The following is a 17,791-nucleotide window of genomic DNA, read 5'->3' on the forward strand; positions in this document are numbered from 1 at the left end:
ACAGAGGGAGGAGTGAGTGATTTTGGACACAGCCACAGACTCAACACAAAAAACAGAACAACTCAGTTGTAGCTCGTAGTGGATGAGACGGCGTCATCCATCAGTTCAGGAGCCCCCCCCCTACTGTTCATCAAACTGCAATAATCTTTATTATCATCGAGGCCTTTCCTGGTTGCTGACCTCCTTTTATTCCTTTGTTGTCTTTTACTGTCAGCCTTATTGACCACACTCCAGTGATCTGTTTCCTGCTTCTACAGATTGATTAGTGTGATGTCTGAGGACTGATGAATTTCAGAATAAAGGTCGTGGAGCTATGAAAAGTGAACATTAGCTCCATCATGTAGTAAAATATAGACTTATCTGGTGAACAGTCATCTGGTAACCATGAAGACCTCTGCTGGACACTGTAGACAACCACATTGTTTCTACATATTCATCAATTAGGCTGAAAACAAAACAGAAAAACAGTTTTTCTGTTTGTAGTTTCTGGTTTAAAACAGCAAACAAACTGTAACAGCTGATGGATCCTAATCAATAAACACCAACATCAATACTCTAACACATCTTGTTAGAAATCAGCTGTTCTGCAAGTGGAACCAAGTATAAAGACTGAATTAATATTTTATTAGAAATGAGCAGGAAACAAGTTGAAGTCATGTTGAGTGTTTCTGTGAACATTAATCATTAGTCGCCTCACAGTTGAGCTGTTCTCCACCAGTCGACCATTAGAACAATCTGAGTCTGAACTTCATCTTACCTGTGTGTCTGCAGGAGCTGTATGAGGCTCAACAGGTGGAGCAGCACTTATGTGATAAAGTTGATATTGTTCATTAAATATTTGGTACATTCTAAATTCCACTGTCATTTGGCATTTTGATATTTTATAACCTACATTTTTAATATATAGTTTTACATAAAAGAGATAAATGTAAGTGTGTGTGTGTGTGTGTGTGTACTTGTGACATTTTGGGAAAGTGAGGACATTTTGGCCGGTCCTCACTTTTTGAGACACCTTCAAATCACATGTTGAGGGTTAAGACTTGGTTTTAGAGTTATGGTTAGAATTAGGTTTAGGTTAAGGTTAGGGTCAGGGTTAGGGTTAGGCACTCAGGTGTGATGGTTAAGGTTAGGGTAAGGGGCTAGGGAATGCATTATGTCAATGAGTGTCCTCACAAAGATAGAAGTACAAGTGTGTGTGTGTGTGTGTGTGTGTGTGTGTGTGTGTGTGTGTGTGTGTGTGTGTGTGTGTGTGTGGTCACGTGATTTCAGAGAAACTGAGACTTCAGCAGCAGTGAAGCAGGACGGGTGGAGCTGTTGTTCTCTTTTCTCCCCTCCTGCCTCAACAGTCAGTTGTGTAGTTGATCCTGGTCCACACTGAAGCAGCCACTCAGGTGAGACCTGCATCCACCTGTAACAAGAGGAAACCAGCTGAAGGACAAATGAACAGACTGAATGTTGGACTCAACAGGTTGAAGTTTTCTTCAGGATCCAGCTGTGAAAGTTTTTCTCTTTTTTCTGCTTCTACTGAAGAGTCACAGAGGAGATAGAGACAGAGAGACGAGTGAGTATGAAACACGTGAACATTAATACTGTTAAGATCCAGAACTGGAGACCTGCTCCACTTCCTTTTTTCTGTATATTTTCTAAATCTCTGATATTTTTCAGGAGGCTCTGAATGTGAACTGGTTTTTGCTGCAGGTCACAGAATCTGACTGGTCACAGAATAAGCAGGTGAGTGTAGCATTCATCTTTCTGAACTTAACAAATCTGCCACTTGTTGGACAGTAGAGAAATATTTAAGCAGCTTGTCCTTCGTCCCCTCAGTGGTGGGTCTCCTCGACTGTTCGTTGTTAACAACAACATAGTTTCCTTGAGTTATCATCAGTCTTTTTCTTTGCTGATGTCTGTAGCACTAAACAGGAAGCAGGTATTTTACCAACTTGAAACTGGATCTAGATGCAGACAGACTTGGCAGCCCAGCCCTATGTTGATGTTAGTTTCTCCAACATTTGATCTGATTGGATCTTTAGCACATATTCAGTGTGTAACGAGAGTAACTGGAACTAACTGCAACTAGTTTTCTCCAAACTATTCTTCTTCTTCAGCTGCTCTCGTCACTGTTCAGGCTTCAGTAGAAGTGAATGAGACACAGACTGAATAGTTGTATATCAGATGTGACTGAGCCACATTCACTGAGAAACATCAGCAGTTTCATCTCTTTCCTCAGAAAGAAACTGACGTCCACCCTAAAAGTTTCTAGAAACATGGTTCTAAAGTTGACATATTAAGCACGTTTAGGACATGTGTGCTAGGAGATATCTGTAATCATGGAGTTCTATATGACTATATTATTTTTTTATAAAGTTTTTTATGGTTTCTTTGGGGAATGGGCAAAACATGATGAAACATGATGATACTAAAAAACTATGAACGTACAAGAGTGAAACTCAGTGAAGAGCTCCCTGTTACTGAGGTGCATCATCCAGCCAATCATGACAGCAACAGCCACCATAAGATAACAACTAGTGAAAAATGTTCCTGGAACTGTGAGGCTTAGAAGACAATGGTGTCTATTGATTCAGTGGATTCTTTTGTTTTTTTTCTTTTCTAGAATATGTTTGAACCTATTAATCATCAGTATAATTATATTCAATATTAAGCAGCAATAATACAAAAATGTGAAGTGGTGGAATAATTTCCTCAATATGTCAGATAAAAGTATTGGCAGAGGATGCAGCAATCACATGCATTTTCTTCAGGAAATGCAGATGTTCCAGTTTTAATTTACTTTAAACATGATTCTAGTGAAATTTTACTGCCTTTTAATATGAAATAATCTGAATAATCCTTTCACACTGTGTTGGGGCCAGAGTAAGATTGCTGTCCGGTTCTGTTTTATGAAGACCTGAACTGAACTGTGGCAGAAACAATGTACAAGCTCACATGGAATCTTCACTCTGTAATTATGCTATGTTGAGAAACTGAACCTTATGTGATGGAGTTGAAAGCACTATTCTTATCCAAGGTGTGTTGTGTCCCGGTGTGGCTCATATCTCTATACATGGGTCATAAATAACCTGGTAGCTCATCAACATTACAACAGCTGGTGTCACATCACAATAAATGAGAATCAACCTGCCAAATCCTCTGTAGTGTAGAGTGAGAGGTGAATTAATTAACATTGAAATGTACATATTGTTTGTTACTGTGACAAACCTTCAGAAGAGAGTTGGACTCCTGAAATAAATTCAGAGCTGAATTTCCCTCTCTGATAGAAAATGATAGATGATAGACAGTAGATGTAGATGTAGTTGTGTCTGGGTTCTGAGACTCTCCAGTCTCCACTAAAATACTTTGCACTGTCTCTGCTCCCACCTGTGAAACATGCTGGTCATCAAAACATACAACACAGACAGAAAGGGAGAATTTCAAAATCAGGAAGATCCCAAACATCAGAGAGCTGCTGGAGCTGGTTGTATCTGCCATGAACATACAGCTACAAACCTGTAAAACTGTTTTTTTGACTTGTTTTATTGCTTTTAACTCTTTTTCATAGGACCAGTATGGAATTCAAAGACTATATTTTGAAAAATGCTGTCATCGATGAGGGACCTCCTGTCCGTTATCGGCTAACTCCAAACAGGAGGAACCTTGATGGAGTGGGAGAGGAAGAGTCCAGGCTCAGAAGATCAACCATAGGTAAAAAAGATCCTGACAAACAGAACAGAACAATTCTGCTTGTTGGAGAGACTGGATCAGGAAAATCTACCTTGATCAACTCTATGCTCAACTATATAATGGGGGTAAAGGATGGAGATGATAAATGGTTTGAGATTGTAGAGGACAACAAGGACCGAAAGAGATCAGAAAGTCAGACACAAGAGGTGACAGTTTATGAGATTTTTGGTCTTGAAGGTAAAACAGTCCCCTACTCTCTCACCATCATCGACACTCCTGGTTTTGGAGACACCAGAGGGATTGAATATGATGCAATAATCATTCAAAAATTACATGATTTATTCCGTTCAGAAGACGGGATTCAAGAAATTAATGCAGTGGGTCTGGTGGTGAAGGCGACAGAGAATCGACTGAGTGACCGACTGAGGTACATCTTTGATTCAGTGATGTCTCTGTTTGGAAAAGACATGGAGCAGAACGTTGTCGCTCTCATCACACACTCTGATGGAATGCCACCTAAAAATGCTCTTGAAGCTCTTGATGCTACAAACATTAAAAGTGCCAGGGATGAGAAGAATCAGCCTGTTTACTTCTCGTTCAATAACTGCCTGAGCACACAGAGAACAGAGGAAACAGAGTTTGGATTGGGGCAAGCATGGATGGTAACAACAAGGGGAATGAAGAAATTCACAGATTTCCTAGAAAAAACCAAACCTCAAAAGCTGGAGACGACTGTGAATGTCATGAGTGAGCGCATTCGGCTGGCAGCCTGCATTAACAATCTAACAGACAGAATTGAGCAGATTCAACTAAAGGAGACAGAGATCCAACAGACTCAGACACAGTTAGAGAAATACAGAGAAGCACTGGCAAACAAAGAGAAATTCACCATAGAAGTTGATGAGCCCTATAAGGAAAAAGAAACTATCGATGGAGGGATGTGGTTGTTTTGGTACGGTGGAGCTGTCACCTGTTCTGTCTGTAAAGAGAACTGTCACTATCCTGGATGCACACTGGCCTGGTATCCAAAACACTGTGAGGTGATGAAACATGGCCACTGTACTTCATGTACCAGGAAGTGTCCTGTATCAGATCACGTGAAAGAGAATAAGATCTATGTGAACAAGACCAGGAAAGTTACCAGGACCATTGAAGAATTGAAACAGAGGTTTGAAGTAGATAAAATGCAGTCTGAGAACCTTCTGTCAGCCCTTCAAACAGAAAAAGAAAGTCTTGAAAAGGAGAAGGACATCTGGCTGGATGAGGCCTACCAGCATGTCGTCAGTCTGGAGCAGATCGCCCTGAATGTTAATTCACTGTTCACTCATGCTCACCTGGACTTCCTCATTGAGAAGATGAAGGAGAGAGGAGACACAGAGAAGGTCCAGAAACTGGAGCAGATGAGGAGTCGAGTGGATGAAGGAACCAGAGCAGCACTGCGGAGCATGTTTGGTGCTGTTCGTGGTACAGTGACATCTTTTGCCAAAGCAGCTGGTAAAACTCTTGGAAATAAGACTAAAAACTTATAACTAAACATCACTGTTGATGCACATGTTGGAGTCGGCTTCTATTGACGTGTGTGTGAACTGAAATTACTGCACCAGAAAATATAACATGAATTTTTAAAAGGCAGATGTGTCATTCTGAGGAACAGTGACCTCTGGTGCTTTTAGTTTGCTGTCTTTAAGTTAGTCAGCAGATCATGTTAAACCTGTACTGTCTTGTGTTGAGGGTTGTTATTCATGTTAGCAGTGTGGCTCTGTGGACGGTCAGTGAGGCTGTCGGTCGTCCACTTTGGTCCAGACTGAAATATCTCAGCAGCTACTGGATCAATGACCATGAAATTTACAACAGATATTCAAGGTCCCCAGAGGATACATGTAAAAACACAAAAGTTTCTTTTCCCACCAACAGCTCCTCCAACCTGAACAACCAACAACCCTCTGACACAAACCACAGCAGTGTCTCCTGGAATATCACCCCTGTGGCAGCAGACGTACCGGACTTTGGTTGTCATGGTTACAATAATAAACACATGGTCTGTACCAAGTGTCGTGCACCTACCCTTGTCACCATGGTTACTATAATAACGGTCATGTCTTGGTCAGGTTCAGGTAAAGATGGTGATTTGGGTTAAAATAAGTTCTTCCTCAACATGAGATGATCTTTGTTGTCATGGTTACAATAATAACAGTGAACAGTCATGGATAATAGAAACAACATAAACTGCTCCTGTCACATGGGAATCGAACACCGCTCTCCTGGGTCATATTCATCCATCCACCCCAACCTCCTCCTGACGTGGACTTTGTCGCTCTATAAACTACGTCACCGCACTTTTCCCTTTGCTCCTGTCATCATCACTACGACCACTAGATGTCGCCTAGCAACAGAACCTAACTGTGGGTCATAGTAACCTGCTGACAGACGACCTCTGACCTCGTTTGTTACAGGAGGACATTTCCTGCAGTGCCAACATGAAGGTGATAGTTCAGGGTTTTGAACTGAACATGTCGACAGCTGTTGGATGTTGTGATTAAATGTGGTCCAGATGTTGTTGTTCTTCTCATGATGAACTGTAAAAACGGACTTTTCCTCTAGTGCCGCCATCAGGTCATTTTTTAATTTGAGTTTAAAACTTTGGTTTAAGACCAAATACCTGGAGAACTGATGATGATCCCATCAGCTTCAGTGCTACTTTGTGTTTACTGCTAATTAGCTAACGTTAGCATGCTAATCTAAGATGGTGAACATGGTAACCATTATCCCTGCTACATATGCTGATGTTAGCACTGAACATAAAACACACTGTGTCTGATACTATGTTTGTGTCTGAATGGGTCAACAAGCCTCCTACCAAACAGGGTTCGACCTGGGCCTGGTGAACTGACGTTGTTCCCAATACTGGAAATCAATCAGTATCCAGGTTATTGATACTTTAGTACATTTAATTGTCATTTAACCAACACACTGACAAAGAGAGAAGCAAGGAGGCAGCTGTGCTGTCTGGAAGTGCAGCTGCACAGAGCTGCTGGCGTAGCTGAGGAATCCCAGTCTGGGTCTCCATGAGTCAGACAAGCTCCCATCCTACAAAGAGGCTTTAAAAGGACCATGAAGACAGGGGAAGGCAGAATGTTGATGCTCTGTTGTTTGGTAAATCAGATTTCTATTTTCTGTATTGCTATTAATGAAAACTCTTTTTTATTGATTTTTCTCAATAATTGAAACTTTTATGTCTGATCATATTGTGGTTAAGCACACTGCATCCTGGATTTTTGATTTGTTTTACTATTATTTGTTTTATTGGTTTTACACATTTACTTTCTTATTAATTATCAGGTGTGAATCTGATTATTCTGTTAAAACTTTATCATCATTAACTTTATGTGCAACTCTCTCCCTGCTCTCACAAACTCAACACAGTCAGAGCTGTTTAGTAAAAGATACAGAAATACACACAAACCACTGAACAGTGTGAACACAGACAATTTATGTAATTATTTTTCATTTCTTAGATTCATTGTATAAGTTTAAGGTTTTTTTTATTTTGGGGGGCTATTTATGCCTTTATTATAAGTAAGTGGAGACTGACAGGAAAGGGGGTAAAGAGAGGGGAATGACATGCAGGAAAGAGTCGGACTGGTCTGGAGTCAAACCGGTGACTGCCTGCTAAGAGCGTCTTGTGCTCAACATGCTACGCGCCCTAACCACTCGACTACTGGGCCCAGTTTAAGGTTGTTTTGATGTGTTTTTCAATCACAAGGTTGTGATTTGTTGACTCCTGAAGTTTAATGGACTTTGATTTGATTTCTACTTTTGTCTCTTCATACTTAAAGTGACCAGTTCAGATCTGTCAGACGACACATGTGGAAACATCTGGATCTTTTAATGTTGGACTTTATTTCTGAACCATATATTCTGTCTGTTGTGTTGTTCCACATGAACTCATGTCCTGAATAAAATCTCTGCCTGATGAAATGAGTTTGATCAGAGTCTTCACTGGATCATCAGCTGCTTTTTCACTCTGCTGAACTTTATTCAGTAAATGTCAGTTTCTCTTTATTGTGGTTCAGCAGAGAAACAGACTCCAGCATTAGAGCTGATGTTGAATCAGCATCATGAGGACCATGAGATTAACTCTGTTGGTGGAGGTTTCTGTAGTGACCACTAGGTGGAGCCCACACTGCAGGACTGAAGGGATGAAGCTGTGTGGACTGAACTGAACTGATGTGAACTTTGTACAGAAACAGCTGCACAGACCCGTCAACCTGCTGTGGACTGAAAACAACAAGATTGAATGTTTGAGCTCATTAAATAGATTTTAGTCTCCATAACAAAGGTGAAGTTACAGGAGAGAGAGGACACAATGAACCCAGAGCTTATTAGAGCTGAACAGCTGCGACAGTGTTGATAAAAACTACATATAGATGTTATGTTTATATATGATACATATATTTAGCAAATAGAAATTATGAATAAATGGGTTTTCATGTTTTCTGTTAACAGTATAAATATGATAAATATTGTTGTTAGTCATATAAAATATTAAGTAAAACTATTTCCTTTGTGGACAATGAATCTTTAAATAAATAAAGTTTTATTTCTGTCTTTACCACACAGAGCTGCTTTATCTTTGATTAATGATCAGTTTTAGAAAAATAATCAATAAATAAAAACATAAATGATGTTTTTGAGGTGTTGAAACACTGGTAGTATTTTGTTTTTGTTTTTTTTTAGTTCAGCAGGACTAAAACTGAGCCACTGTACAGAAAATATTGAGGTGAGGTTAAATGTTGTTTCACCTTTAGAAACAGTAAAAACCGTCTGAGGCATTATTATTATTATTATTATTATTGTTATTATTATTATTATTATTAGTTATTATTATTATCATTATCATTATTATTATTCTCTGTGAACTTCAGTAACTTCTGTCCAGTTCAGTAACAAACCTCAGTTTCTTTAAACATATAATGCACCATGAACATGTAACCTGGGTTAATCTCACACAGTAAATGTCATCAGTTATAAAGTCAGTCAGTTATAATGGGCGACAGTGTTGAGGTTCTACTGTGTAATGTTCCTTCAACAGGAACAATCAGTGTAACTGTAGCGCCGCCTGTTGGAGAGACAGGAACAACAGAGAGAACAGGGAGGAGACAGAAGAAGTGATGAGAGGAGGAAGAGAAGAGAAACTAGTTTTCAGGAATTAAACCTTTATTTTCTGTTTTTCTGGAGGAGGTTGTGTTCACCTGCTGTCTGCGTTACTGGAAACTGTTTCAACCAGAGGTGGTGAGTTACAGCTGTTTTCTACCTGTTGATTAGCAGGTTGTTCACAGTAGCTAAGTTAAGACCATGTTAATTAGTCTTATGTTGTGTATTGTGTGTTTTTTCTTTGTGTACCGTGACCTGAGAAACAACCTGTAACATGATCAAGTTTAGCCTGGTTAGCTGAACACAGTGAGCGGCGCCGCCATGTTTGGGCGGGTTCACGTCCCGTGTGGGTCGTTAGGACGGAGGCGCCATCTTGTGAGGAGCCAGCACTGTTTTCCTGCTTCAGTTGTTGCCTGAGAAGCTTTTGTTTAGTTTGGTTCAAAAGTTGTTGAAATGGTTCAGATCTGACAGAGAAGCAGAAAGAACAGGGAGAAATTAAATGTCAGTGTTAAACTATGATGTTTGGACAAAGTGATGAAGATAAATAACTCAGATCCATGTCGGCAGCTCAGGACTGGATTCAGACCCTGATCCACTACTTCAGCTCAAATACCAGGGTGTTGTAAAGAATGTAGTGTTTGGACTGAGAGCTTTCACTCTGTCAGTTTAAAAGTGATAAATGTCATGAACAGTATTTTAGTGGCTGTGTGGAAGATCTGCTGATCCACAAGCTGACGAACAGAGAGTACACTCAGTCTCCATTTGACACTATATTGTGTTTCAGTTTCCATTTGTTTTGTCCACATTGGTTTATAATACAAATGGGTTGTGTTACTGTGAATTATCAACTTTCTGGTGAAGTAAATGAACAAACAGGTCAAACTCTTTAAATCAGCCTCGTTAATAGAATAACACAGACCCGGGTCGGCTCAGAGGGAAACGAAGAACTAAACAAGTTAAAGAGACAAAATTAACTCTTCAACTCAAACCAACGTGAGATGAAATAAGCAGAAATACTGATTTTTATCAACTCGGGTTTAACTTGAAATGCACAGTGTATTAATGTGTAGTACAACCAGTTCAAATGTCCGTCTTGTTCTGTGGTTTGTTTGGTTCTAATCTGCTCCTCTGAGCCCAGACTCCGGTCCCAGCAGTCTGTGTATCTACAGTTCTACAAACACAGCTGAAACTGAGAATATCCACATTTATGAACAACATCACAACGTGTTATAACAATATTCCAGCCACACTCTGCTTATCTTTAGATGGAGAGATACTGTGGTGGCAAAAATGTTTTACCTTGTTCAATAATTGAAAAAGAAGATCTTCACGCGTCAGCTGTCTTTCTTGAGTTTAATAAACATTCATGAATGGAGTCACACAAACACAACCGAACAGCAGTACAGTCAGTAAGTGAGTGGCCTGAAGATGTTACCCAGGGCCACAGTCTTATAGTTCCCAAAACACATTCCACAAAGACAAAATACGATACTCTCTCACGGGATTGTCTCTGTGCTGAGTCTTCACCTGCTTGCCTCTCCCCCAACGCAATGTATGAACAACACTCTTATCACAACAAGAAGGGCAAAGACATCCACATATATTGTCTACAAGTGTTCTTCATTAGTTCACACAGAGGTCTTTCACACAACCATAAAGGATGTACAAAGGTTAGGTTCAAAAACTTCCACACAGTCATTGGTTACACAGTTTTGAATAGGCACACATGAGTTATACCAAAATTTCCCATTACATTACTCATCAATAACTGCTCATTTGACGTTATTTAAATAATCTAAATAAAGCTGTGTCATTGAGGTCAGATGATGTTCTCACTCGTACATGAGGGACGTTGTATAGATAGATAGATTGATCATTGACTGATTATTGATCCAAAACTGGGGAATCAATTAGGAATCTAATCATCATCATGATGTTATTTTTCTGTTGTAACTATGAACTTGAATAAAATGTAAATCCAGAGTGAAAACATAAAGGACTCAGCCCAGAACAGTCGACCAATGGGACGTTGAGGACTTTGGTGTTTTAGTGGTTAGAAGTCGTGACATCACTGAAGCTCCGTGACTGAAGACAAATGTTGAGACAGAAACTCCCCAGGTGTGAAATCTCGTCTCATCTCAGGTAGGATCACGTTCATGTCTTCTGACTGCTTCTAGGAAAACATCCTGTCTCCTCTGAGGACAGGAGCTGAGCTGTTACAGACTGTCCTCACTGAGGTTTCTCCAGATTAGCAGTCCTGAGTTAGCACGGCCCAGACTCTGTCCTACATTCAACAGAAATGACAGGAACCTCTGAAGATGGCAGCAACGGTCTTGTGAGGTGTGTGTGGGATGAAGATGAGGAACATGAGGACAGAAACATGATGAGTGACAGAGCTCTCATACTGTATGATGAAGCTCTACGTTTCCTGGACCACGAGTCTACACATTGAAGGAAAAATCATTTTGACTTTGACACAGTCGACCAGTTTTGTAAGTTTGTCCACAGTCCTGAACACACACTGATGTGACGTGTCCTCCACCTCTGGTCTCTTCAAGTCTTTGTCTCTGAGGAGGAAAGTTCAGAGAAGGTTGTAAATATGATTCAGGCCTCCAGCTCCTCGTGGCTGAAACTCTTCACCCGTCTGTGTTTGTCCAGAACAGCAGTGAGAGCGTTGATGCTGCAGCTCGTCCGTCCGGAGCAGCCTGCGCTCTCATCAAAGACACAGGCTCGTGTCCATTCAGAGCTCACACACAGGAATGACTGAAGAGTCTGACTCACAGGTACAGGTGGGGTTCTTCAGATCAGGTGGGAGGTCTGAGGCAGGACACAGCTCTGAGTTTAAGACTTGCTCCTGTAACAGGAAGACAGGATTTTTCCTGTTTGAAACTTGAGATAAGACAAACAGTTGGGATGTTTTTCTGTGGTGAGATCCCAGAATCATCCATCAGAAGCACCCTGCTGACAAACTGGGACTGGATGTAAGTAGAGACAGTGATGCTAACAGCGATGCTGCCGTACACAGGCGGGGTTAGCCGTGGCTCCGTCGCTGTGTCCCACGGTTTGGACAGAGACACGGATCAAACAGCAGAGACATGAGACTCTGTAGGAGTCTGCTCAACACCTTCAGCCTGAGGAAGCCACAGACTGAAGCCAGTCTCCCCAACACAGGCCAGCACAGGTGAGTGATGATAAACCACACAACACTTGAAGGGTCAAAGTTCATTTAAAGGGTCGTTGTTTTTAATCATCATAGCTTATTATAAAAAATAAGAATGATAATAATTTGACGTCTTACTCTGGGGCCTGTAGAGTTTGTACTTTAATGAGTGTGTGTGTTTTAGGTTTATTGGTGACTTGAACCAAATACTTGTGTACTTTTACTTCAGTAGGATTTTCATGCAGGACTTGTACTTGTAATGGAGTATTTTCGCATAGTTGTATTTGTACTTTTACTGCAGTAAATGATTAGATTTGTGTGTTTCTCACCTGCTGTGTCTCGGGTTAATGAAATGATGCAGATGTTGTTTCCTGTCTGCAGAAACAAACGGCTCTGGAGCTCCACCTGCTGGATGGAGGGACTCACTCTCCTCCTCCCTCTCACGTCTGTTCACTCCTTCATTCTCTCTCCTTCTCTTCCTTCATCCTTTCTTCACAGCTGCTGTTCAGTGATGGATGAAGGACTGAGGCTCTTTACTTCATCAAAACATCAAAGTACTGTTACAGGTAAAACCCCTGTGTTCAGAGGTATTTGAAGTAAAAGTACAAAAGTATTACCAGTTAAAGTACTCAGTGACTCATAATGTAAAACGATCCCTGTCAGTGTTACAGGATTATACATGAGATCTTGGTTCATCACCACTGATGTGATGGTTGTAGCTGTTTGAATTCGATGCTGTCTGTACTGAGACATCACAGACTCATCCTCAGGCTCCTCACACTCGTCATCTTCCTCTGTGACAGTTTCAGTTGTAGTGATGTCAAACAGCTTCTTCATGTTGTTTCCAGTCTGATAAAGTGTGAGGCCTCAGCTGCCACTGATTCTCTCTGAAGATCTCCACCTGCAGTCTTTACAGCCTCCAGCTCTCTGGGCTCCTCCTGCTGGTGACAGGGAGCAGGAGAGAGGCTGAACCACATGATGGACCACACAGCTGCACACTGTCCCTGATGGTTCATACGTCACAGTGGACACACTGAGTCCTCCTCACGTCTGATGCCATCATGCTACACGTCGTGGTCCAGAGTCCACATGGAAACAACAGCAGTCAGTCAGAGCTGCTCAGACGTCCATCAGTTCATCTTTATAACTCACAACATACAGATATTTAAACGGCAGCTTGTGTCTCATCACATCTACTGAGTGGATTCATGATCAGCTGATTCTAACTTTTCCTATAAAGTCATCATCATCACTGCAGCCACTAGAAGTCACTTTACACTGAAACATAACAATGGCTCTTAATCAGCTGCTGAACAGACGACCTAGTTTCTCGTTCTTCACCGTCTCATCTATAACGTCCAGTCGGACGTTGGTGTCTCCTGCAGACCTTGTGCTCCTGTGTCGCTGCTCCACAGCTTCTCCACCAGATCGTTCCTGTCCATCTTCTTTAAAATATTCTTCACCACCTCCACAGACTGGTGGTCCTTCTTCTCCACTATCCTATCTACTGCCTCACACCTGTTTGCTTTGTCCAGGTGACTCTTTGGGATGGATGCACAGGTGCACAGAAACCACTTGAACCTATCAAACTCTTCTTCTCTCAACTCATCCAGAGTCTTTAAAATCAGCTGTTTGGCAGCTATTGTCCTCACCTGTTAAGATTCAGAAGAGACTTTTAGTCTGATTCAGGACACAGTCACTTTTCAATTATTGTGTTCAATTTAACAATAATCAAGTTTATTTTGATTATTTATGGCTTTAGAAATGTCAAATATCAAAATCAGAGATTACAAAGTGCTTCACAGGGATGAAATTACAAAATATATCACTGAAGACATAGAAATAAAACAATAAGTAGAAACACAAGTAAGCAATGAAAAAATATGTGAAATGTTGAAAGAGATTAGACAAAAGCTTTATGACAGGAATGTTTTTAGATTTAAAAGAAGAAACTGATTGTGAGTCAGGTTGTTCCAGAGCTGTGGTTTCCTGATCCATAAATATAAATGAGACTGTTTCTGGACTGACACTGTTCTGCAAATAACTGAAGTAAATGTAAAAGAAAACAGAAAAAACAGCTTCACATTATAGAATTATTAGAAACTATTATTTATTCACTTTCGTTAGATTATAATTCTCTTTACATTGTGTGCTGTGTTTTCTACATGATACCTGCTGCTGCTGTGGATATAAAGTCAGCGAACACGTCCGGTTAATGATTAAACTCGTCCACAAACTGACCCAGAATCTAAAAGTGACGTCGTTGAAACTGCTGAATCATTATCATAAAGCTCTGTGATTGGATGTTTATCAGTGAAATGCACCCTGGGAGTTGTAGCTTGTGTATCTGCTTCAGTTTTGATGTCCGCAGATTTGTTGTAACTTTGACTTTTTATCGTGGAACCAGATTTGATGTTTTTATCTTTCCAGCTTCATCACAAGCTGCCTCATACTCAGTATTTACCTCTTTTCCTCCAGCGATCTTGTGAAGCTCATCTACGATCTGTCTCATCCTGGGCTCAGATTCCTCAAATCGTCTGATGAATGAAGCTGCGTTTGCATGAAGTTTGTTCGGCTGCACAGCAGAAAGCTCCTTTCCTTTTGGCGTTGACTCCATTTTCAGGAAGTTTCCTGTGAGGAGAGAGAAGCAGACACACCATGAAACAGTTCAATGACCTGTTCTCAGATCAGCACTTACAGGATTTAGTGAGGACTTCTGCTGACCTTCAGATTACAGGATTTCCTCCTTGACTTCTCCGGTGGATGAAGAATTTCCTCCTGCTGAGCCGAGCAGAGAGTAAAGTCTGTGTCTGCTCTACGGAGGTTCCACCTGCTGAATGCTCTGTCAACACCTGATCACTGGAAACCAGCCCCTCCCCCCACAGGAAACTGGCTCGTCGTAGACAGATGATCTCCAGCTCACGTGAAGAGTGAGGAGTCCTGATGTGGTTCTGCAAGTCTGAAATCTTACATCAGTTTCTGTGCAGCAGCTGCACAGTGAAGGGACAAACCAGCCTCACATTTACCTCCTGCTTACGTTAAACACCTGCAACAAACTGACAGTATAACTTACTTTGCTAAACTAACTGGTGACCGGGCTAGCTCACAAGCACATAGGTTAACACCCCCCCCCCACAGTCTGTTGAGTTCAAAGACCAGTCCTCAGCTGAGGAAGCAGCCGGAGTGAGGAGGGGGAAGGAGAGATTTAAAATCGAGTTCAGAGGTGTTGCTGTGGATTTGTGGAAGCAGCCGCTGTCTTTGAAATGACGCCTCTGTAGGTGACGTGAGTCTTGAACTTGTCTCTTACTCAGGTTAATGATGTGCAGAGATCAGTAAGGTACCGTCCACCAGTCACCGCAGCAGCTTGTTACCATGGTGATCATGTGACCATGGTGATCTATACAGACACTGCTCTTCCTTATAGCAGTATCTGATGAAATAGGCACATGTCTGTGAACTACAGCCTTCGTCCATGTGAGAACATGTCTGAGCAGGATGAGTTACTTCCTCTAATCACTGAATATGAAGCAGGTGTTCTTCTCTTCATTGTCCTGACGACTCTGCTGTTTGTTTCTTTAGATTAGTTAGTGAGTCTGGACCAGTCAGCTTGGTCCCCCCCACCTGTCTAAGGTCAGCCCCTCCGATGAGGCTAGAGGTTAACTCCAGTTATGTCTCAAACAGACGCTTGGAGCCTGAAGCCTTCTCTGAGGGTCTGTTAGGAACCGCTGAGGTGGACCCAAAGCTGTTAGAGTTCATTTATATCAAGGTGACAACTGTTGGTCCATTTCTGACAGTGAGACAAGGACGAGAGAACAACAAGGTCAGATGTAAATCACACTGAGTCACTGATAAGACTGAACCACTGTAAAATCAACTGTGAAAGAGAAAACAGGGACATAACAGATCAAATATTAAACCAGAGTTAAATATTAAACCAGAGCCCATGATCAGTGTTTCCAGCTGAAGTGGACTCTGAACCTGCAGCTGATAAAGACTGAATCATTTTCACCTGAGCGTTCAGTCTCTGTAGCAAACAGCTTCATCTGTGAGCTCTGAAGGAGACGGGACTCAGATCACACAGAAATAAGGTTTGTCATAATTAATGTTATTAATGTTATTTTTAACAACTGTTAAAATGATCAGTAGTAGAAGAGACATTGATGACTGATTCAGTCTGGAGATTTGGGAGATTTTGATGATGCTAAGATTCAGCAGGTGTGAATTCAGTGAGAGAGTGATGGTCCACTGTGGTGACACAGATTTGAAGAAAAGATCCTGTGTCTGGTTCAGGTTGATCACAGCACCTGGGGAACTTTAACTGTACCTGTACCTGAGGCAGGAACCTGATCCGTCAGCTGACTGACTGTGGAGATGAGCGCGCTCAGTGCTGCTCTACCTGAACGTCACACAGCTGCTGCAGACACACAGGTAAGAAGAGCCACATCATCTGATGAGTCCAACACAACAGGTGATCAGAGCTGATGAAGAGCTGATCTGAGAGCAGCTCACTGCTGCTTCCTCATGTTGATGATGTGTCTTTGTCTCTGCTCAGACTGAAACGTCTGTTCAGCAGGATCTGCAGAGGAGAACTCGTCCATCCAAGCGAAGGAGAAGGGAGATAAACTTTATAAATCATGGAAATATCTACATCAACCAATGTGAGCGCTGTGAGCCCAGGATGAAAGAGATTGTGGATGAGCTTCAGGAGATCTCTGCCCCAGTAAAAGACAAACAAAAGACAAACCTCAATCAACGTAGACCTGGAGTAAGAGTGGGGTTAGTTCCAGCTCTGATTGGCTTCATAATATGTGGTTTAGTAGGAGCCGCTGTCGCTGCTGGAGCTGCTGGAGCTGTTGATCTCGTTAAAAAGAAGAAGAGAGAAGCAAAAGAAGACGAAGACATAAAGAAAGTGAATGAATTAACGGAAGAGTTCAGGAATTTTGCTGAATCACTTACAAGTCAGCTGAAGTCTGTAGAGAGTGCATATAGAGATCTGTGTAGAGAGGCACATCGAGCTCAGGACTTCAAGCTAAACACACTGGAGAACAACAAAAAGGAGCTGCTGGACATGACTGCAAAACTCAGGCCGATTACAACTTTAGACGAGAGTCCAGAGGCAGCTGACACGTGTAGGAAGGCTTACGATAAACTCACAAAGATAAAAACAGAGATTGAATGTTTTATGTATTAAAACTGAATATCTGGGCGTCAGTAACAGCATCAATTTAAAAACATACTGTACTGTTCATACTGTAATATCTGTCCAATACAACACGAGGAGGCTGAATGGTGTGTATGTGTGTGTGTGTGTGAGTGTGTGTGTGTCTCAACGTGTTGACTCCACTGAAGTCTGAGCATCAAACCGGTTCAGACTCAGATTGTTCTAATGGTCGACTGGTGGAGAACAGCTCCACTGTGAGGCGACAGATTAATGTTCACAGAAACACTCAACATGACTTCAACTTGTTTCCTGCTCATTTCTAATCAAATATTAATTCAGTCTCTGCAAACTTTGTACTTGGATGAAGGTGAACAGAGCAGTGAACAAGTGCTGATTTCTAAAAACGGTAAAAACAGGCGGCGCCTCGGTGGCTCACCTGGTGGAGCTCGTACCATTAAGGCTTAGTCCTACCCGCCGGACCGGGGTTCGAACCCAACCCGCGGCCCTGTGCTGCCTGTCATCCCCTCTCTCTCTCTCTCTCTCTCTCTCTCACACTGTACATATAAATAAAGGCATAAAAACATTGACAGATCTTTAAGTTTATCTTCACTTCCAAAGTATCAGTGAATTTATCAGAT

The 17,791-nt window shown here is 41.6% G+C and overlaps 2 protein-coding genes across 3 annotated transcripts in view; both read left to right on the forward strand.

Annotated features, from left to right (window-relative positions):
• The first annotated feature begins 561 nt into the window (after window positions 1-561).
• LOC139614639 (uncharacterized) lies at window positions 562-7,660 on the forward strand. Its single transcript, XM_071472075.1, has 3 exons — window positions 562-1,561; window positions 1,666-1,731; window positions 3,557-7,660. Exon 3 carries the CDS (start codon window positions 3,564-3,566, stop codon window positions 5,205-5,207), a length of 1,644 nt encoding a protein of 547 aa, XP_071328176.1. The 5' UTR covers window positions 562-1,561; window positions 1,666-1,731; window positions 3,557-3,563; the 3' UTR covers window positions 5,208-7,660.
• Window positions 7,661-15,134: 7,474 nt separating this feature from the next.
• LOC139614669 (cilia- and flagella-associated protein 53-like) overlaps window positions 15,135-17,791 on the forward strand; it is a 10,295-nt gene continuing 7,638 nt past the window's right edge. The window contains exons 1-2 of one of the 2 annotated variants that reach the window (XM_071472129.1): window positions 15,135-16,080; window positions 16,332-16,420. In XM_071472129.1, the coding sequence (XP_071328230.1) occupies window positions 16,364-16,420 (57 nt within the window). In that variant the 5' untranslated portion in view covers window positions 15,135-16,080; window positions 16,332-16,363. Of the gene's footprint in view, window positions 16,081-16,282; window positions 16,421-17,791 lie in introns of both variants that reach the window. The other variant, XM_071472128.1, reaches the window with a different exon arrangement.

This window comes from Trachinotus anak, unplaced genomic scaffold (genome assembly GCF_046630095.1).
Source record: "Trachinotus anak isolate AG129_WGS33_773 ecotype Australia unplaced genomic scaffold, CSIRO_AGI_Tana_v1 ptg000035l, whole genome shotgun sequence".
Lineage (NCBI taxonomy): Eukaryota > Metazoa > Chordata > Actinopteri > Carangiformes > Carangidae > Trachinotus > Trachinotus anak.